The sequence below is a fragment of the Salvelinus alpinus genome, chromosome 15 (genome assembly GCF_045679555.1).
Source record: "Salvelinus alpinus chromosome 15, SLU_Salpinus.1, whole genome shotgun sequence".
Classification (NCBI taxonomy): Eukaryota; Metazoa; Chordata; class Actinopteri; order Salmoniformes; family Salmonidae; genus Salvelinus; species Salvelinus alpinus.
The window spans coordinates 33124898-33131009 of NC_092100.1; the positions used below are offsets into that span (position 1 = coordinate 33124898).

Sequence of the window (6112 nt, forward strand, 5' to 3'; positions counted from 1 at the left end):
ATGTAATATAGCAAAGGTTGACTGTCATTGTACAGCACTGCTGGGTCATGTTGACTGAAGAGGGCATTTAGTGCAATCGAAAAGTATTCAGACCCCTTGACTTTTTCCACATTTTGTTAGTTACAGCCTTATTCTAAAATAGATTAAATAGTTTTTTCCCTCATCAATCTACACACAATACCCCATAATCACAAAGCAAAAACATGTTTGTAGAAATGTTAGCAAATTAATTTTAAAAATGTTTTTTAACTGAAATATCACATTTACATAAGTATTCAGACCCTTTACTCAGTACTTTGTTGAAGCACCTTTGGCAGCTATTACAGCCTTGAGTCTTCTTGGGTATGACGCTATAATCTTGGCACACCTGTATTTGGGGAGTTTCTCCCATTCTTCTCTGCATATCCTCTCAAGCTCAGGTCAGGTTGGATGGGGAGCGTCGCTGAACATCTATTTTCAGGTCTCCAGCGATGTTCGATCTGGTTCAAGTCCGGGTTCTGGCTGGGCCACTCAAGGACATTCAGAGACTTGTCCCTGAAGCCACTCCTGGGTTGTCTTGGATTTGTGCTTAGGGTCATTGTGCTGTCGGAAGGTCAACCTTTGCCCCAGTCTGAGGTCCTGAGCGGTCTGGAGCAGGTTTTCATCAAGGATCTCGCTGTACTTTGCTCCGTTCATCTTTCCCTCGATCCTGTCTCCCAGACCCTGACACTGAAAAAACATCCCCACACCATGATACTGCCACCACCATGCTTAGCCGTAGGGATGGTGCCAGATTTCCTCCAGACGTGACACTTGGCATTCAGGCCAAAGAGTTCAATCTCTGAGAGTCCAGGCTTTTTTTCACAAACTCCAAGTGGGCTGTCATGTGCCTTTTACTGAAGAGTGGCTTCAGTCTGGCCACTCTACCATAAAAGCCTGATTGGTGGAGTGCAGCAGAGGTGATTGTCCTTCTGGAAGGTTCTCCCATCTCCACAGAGGAACTCTGGAGCTCTGTCAGAGGGACCATCGGGTTCTTGGTTCCTTTCCTGACCAAGGCCCTTCTCCCCCGATTGCTCAGTTTGGACGGTCAGTCAGCTCTAGGAAGAGTCTTGCTGGTTCCTAACTTCTTCCATTTAAGAAAGATGGATGCCACTGTGTTCTTGAGAACCTTCAATGCTGCAGAAATGTTTTTGTACCCTTCCGTAAATCTGTGCCTCGACACAATCCTGTCTCGTAGCTCTACGGGCTATTCCTTCGACCTCATGGCTTAGTTTTTGCTTTGACATGCACTGTCAACTGTGGGACCTTACATAGACAGGCATTTGCCTTTCCAAATCATGTCCTATCAATTGAATTTACCACAGGTGGACTCCAATCAAGTTGTTGAAACATCTCAAGGATGATCAATGGAAACACCTGAGCTCAACTTTTTATAGCAAAGCCTCTGAATACTTAAGTAAATAAGATATTTCTGTTGTTTTATTATAAATTAGCAAAACATTCTAAAAACCTGTTTTCGCTACGGTTATTGTGTGTAGATTGATGAGGATTTTTATTTATTTAATCCATTTTAGAATAAGGTAACGTAACAAAATGTGAAAAAAGTCAAGGGGTCTGAATACTTTCCGAATGCACTCTATATGTAATGTATGTGTTCAAAGATCAGTGTGACACAACCCAGGGTTTGTCAATAAAGCCAACACAGTTAAGTAAGAGACCAGGTGTGTAGCTAGTTGATTAAGTACAGTGGGTGGCCTTTAGCATGGTGGATGGATATGAGAGCCAGAGCTCTATAAGGTTATTCAGGTGTTTCTATGTAAGGATTACACATGTACTGTATGCATCTCTCTCTCTCCCTCTCTCCCACTCTCTCAGTTTGAGATCAGGCAGCTGCGGGCCCATCTGGCTCAGCAGGATTTGGACCTGGTAGCAGAGCGAGAGGCTGCCATGCAGATTCACCATGTGTGGGGCAAGCAGTGCAGTATCTTTCAGGAGGTGGACGGCCTAGCCCCTACAGGCCCCGAGCAGCGCAGCCAGGCTAAAGCCAGGGAGGCAGCGGGCCCTGGAGGTACCACACCCTGATCCTATACCCACACCACTTACTGTAGTATTACTTCAGAGCACAGCAGATTGCCTCATTGAGATAGAACCCTATGAGACTGTTTTCTCTCTATGGATTGCCTGCTGGCTGTGGTTTCTAACCAAAGAGGGTCTCTCTTGAAGCCAGGGAAATAGATAGATGCTCTTGCCATGTCAGATCAGATTTTCCAGGCAAAGTGGTTGAATGAACAGAGTGCTCTGTGCTTTGGGTCATGTAGTTGTTACAGAGTGGTAGAAAATATGTGCTCAGTTCACCTTGAAACCCCCAAAAAATAAACATCTAACAAACCTCACCATATTCCAGGGAGGATAGAATTGTAGAGTACTGTACAAATCAAATCAAACTTTATTTGTCACGTGCCGAGTACAACAAGTGTAGACCTTACAGTGAAATGCTTACTTACAAGCTCTTAACCAACAATGCAGTTTTAAGAAAAATACGTGTTAAGTAAAAAATAGATAAGTAACAAATAAGAAATAAAAGTAACAAATAATTACAGAGCGACAGTAAAACAACAATAGCGAGACTATATACAGGGGGTACCGGAACAGAGCCAATGTGCGGTTAGTCGAGGTAATTGAGGTAATATGTTATGTACATGTAGGTAGAGTTATTAAAGTGACTATGCATAGATAATAAACAGAAAATAGCAGCAGATTAAAAGGGGGGGCAATGCAAATAGTCTGGGTAGCCATTTGATTAGCTGTTCAGGAGTCTTATGGCTTGGGGGTAGAAGCTGTTGAGAAGCCTTTTGGTCCTAGACTCCGGTACCGCTTTCCGTGCAGTAGCAGAGAGAACAGTCTATGACTAGGGTGGCTGGATTTTTAGGGCCTTCCTCTGACACCGCCTGGTATAGAGGTCCTGGATGGCAGAAAGCTTGCCCCCAGTGATTACTGGGCCACACGCACTACCCTCTGTAGTGCCTTGCGGTCGGAGGCCGAGCAGTTGCCATACCAGGCAGTGATGCAACCAGTCCGGATGCTCTTGATGGTGCAGCTGTAGAACCTTTTGAGGATCTGAGGACCCATGCCAAATCTTTTCAGTCTCCTGAGGGGCAATAGGTTTTGTCGTGCCCTCTTCACGACTGTATTGGTGTACATGGACCATGATAGTTTGTTGGTGATGTGGACACCAAGGAACTTGAAGCTCTCATCTCCACAACAGCCCAGTCGATGAGAATGGGGGCGTGCTCTGTCCTCCTTTCCTGTTGTCCACAATAATTTCCTGACTTGATGACGGAGAGGTTGTTGTCCTGGCACTACACAGCCAGGTCTCTGACCTCCTCCCAAAAGGCTGTCTCATTGTTGTCAGTGATCAGGCCTACCACTGTTGTGTCATCTGCAAACTTAATGATGGTGTTGGAGTCATGCCTGGACATGCAAACATGAGTGAACAGGGAGTACAGGAGGGGACTGAGCATGCACCCCTGAGGGGCCCCTGTGTTGAGGATCAGCGTGGTGGATGTGTTGCTACCTACCCTTACCACCTGGGGGCAGCCCGTCAGGAAGTCCAGGATCCAGTTGCAGAGGGAGGTGTTTAGTCCCAGGGTCCTTAGCTTAGTGATAAGATTTGAGGGCACTATGGTGTTGAATGCTAAGCTGTAGTCAATGAATATCATTCTCACATAGGTGTTCCTTTTGTCCAGGTGGTAAAAGGCAGCTTGGAGTGCAATAGAGATTGCATCATATGTGTATCTGTTGGGGCGGTATGCAAATTAGGGTGGGTCTAGAGTTTCTGGGAAAATGGTGTTGATGTGGGCCATGACCAGCCTTTCAAAGCACTTCATGGCTACAGATGTGAGTGCTACGGGTCGGTAGTCATTTAGGCAGGTTACCTTAGTGTTCTTGGGCACAGGAACAATGGTGGTCTGCTTGAAACATGTTGGTATTACAGACTCAGACAGGGAGAGGTTTAAAATGTCAGTGAAGACACTTGCCAGTTGGTCAGCGCATGCTCGGAGTACACATCTTGGTAATCCGTCTGGCCCTGCGGCCTTGTGAATGTTGACCTGTTTAAAGGTCTTAATCGGCTACGGAGAGTGTGACGACACAGTCGTCCGGAACAGCTGATGCTCTCATGCATGTTTCAGTGTTACTTGCCTCGAAGCCAGCAAGTTTGCAAGCCCTGCCACATCCGACGAGCGTCGGAGCCGTTGTAGTACGATTTGATCTTAGTCCTCTATTGATGCTTTGTCTGTTTGATGGTTCGTCGGAGGGCATAGCAGGATTTCTTATAAGCCTCCGGGTCCCGCTCCTTGAAAGCGGCAGCTCTAGCCTTTAGATCAGTGCGGATGTTGCCTGTAATCCATGGCTTCTGGTTGGGGTATGTACGTACAGTCACTGTGGGGACAATGTTATCGATGCACTTATTGATGAAGCCAGTGACTGATGTGGTGTAATCCTCAATGCCGTGGGAAGAATCCTGGAACATATTCCAGTCTGTGCTAGCAAAACAGTCCTGGAAAAGACTACAAGGAAAATACTTGGAAATTCCGCTAGAACAACAGGCTGATAGAGGCCTAGCAGTGTGGGACCTCTGAGTCTGAGACCTAAGTGCTATTGGAGTGCTGTTTGAATGAGTAGTGCTGTTTGAACAATATCCTCTGTGTAAATATACCTGTAAACAATACACCAAGAGATCGGTTTAATATGATGAGCCACTTTTGTATGAAGACTATTGCATCGAACTTAATCTGGAATTCAATCTGATTGCAGGCTAAAGGCATTGTTTCTTTTAAAGGAAATTTCCGATTTACCTATGCAGCATGAATGGAAACTCCACGAATGTGGGAACATTGCCTTTAAAAGCCGAAATGCCAATAACCCCCGTTATCGGATTGAATCCCGGCCTTAGAATTAGAGATAATGAGGAGAACATCTATCTGATACTGTAAACTTACTGTTTGATTTCCATGTATCAGAAGACAGAGGGCAGGGTGACTGGCATGCTGGCATGGGAGTACTGAACTATTGTCAAAACATACTTCTTTAAAACACTCCAAGGAGCCATACAGATCATAAGTTACAGGAGGTAGAGGAACAAAGTACTGTCAGTACTGTATTCTCAGAGCTCAAAACACAGAGCCCATTCCTTAAGTAAAGATCTAAATCACCATGCTTCTCGCTCTGCTATATATCTGAGGTTTCACAGAGAGGCGGTGTGTCAGACTACAGTATTTTAAGTGCTCATGTGTTATTAATCACAGAGTGATTGTCTCTGCCGCTGCATTTTAGGCCAAGCATCGCCTTTCCTCTTGGGACAGTCTTAAAATAAATATTTGAAGAAGAAGCAAATATAACCCCTAACTATCTGGAGTTAACAGGGATGGCACTTAGAGGGAGGTAAACTGTGACAGGTCAGGCAAGCCAGCCACAGGCCCTGCTACACATCACCTTACCACTGCTCACCTCTTCTCTGGTAATTCAGGTATAATGAGCATTATAAACCAGGTAGTTTGGTCCTGGATGCTGATTGCCTGAAAGCCATGGTATATTTAAGCAATAAGGCACGAGGGGGTGCGGTATATGGCCAATATACCATGGCTACCCACACACTCCGCGTTGAGTCGTACATAGTGGGGCAAAAAATTATTTAGTCAGCCACCAATTGTGTTGCCCAGCAACAGCCCCAAAACATCACTGCTCTAGAGATCTGCATGGAGGAATGGGCCAAAATACCAGCAACAGTGTGTGAAAACCTTGTGAAGACTTACAGAAAACGTTTGACCTCTGTCATTGCCAACAAAGGGTATATAACAAAGTATTGAGATAAACTTTTGTTATTGACCAAATACTTATTTTCCACCATAATTTGCAAATAAATTCATTAAAAATCCTACAATGTGATTTTCTGGGGAAAAAATTCTCATTTTGTCTGTCATAGTTGAAGTGTACCTATGATGAAAATTACAGGCCTCTCTCATCTTTTTAAGTGGGAGAACTTGCACAATTGGTGGCTGACTAAATACTTTTTTGCCCCACTGTAAGAACAGCCCTTAGCCGTGGTATGTTAGATATATACTGCACCTTCTCG

At 44.9% G+C, this 6112-nt stretch overlaps 1 protein-coding gene across 2 annotated transcripts in view; it reads left to right on the forward strand.

Annotated features, from left to right (window-relative positions):
- The window catches only part of LOC139539935 (transmembrane protein 266-like), a 96985-nt gene that overhangs the window by 85426 nt on the left and 5447 nt on the right, over positions 1–6112 (forward strand). For both annotated transcript variants that reach the window (XM_071343369.1, XM_071343370.1), the window contains one exon: positions 1855–2047. In XM_071343369.1, the coding sequence (XP_071199470.1) occupies positions 1855–2047 (193 nt within the window). The remainder of the gene's footprint in view (positions 1–1854; positions 2048–6112) is intronic.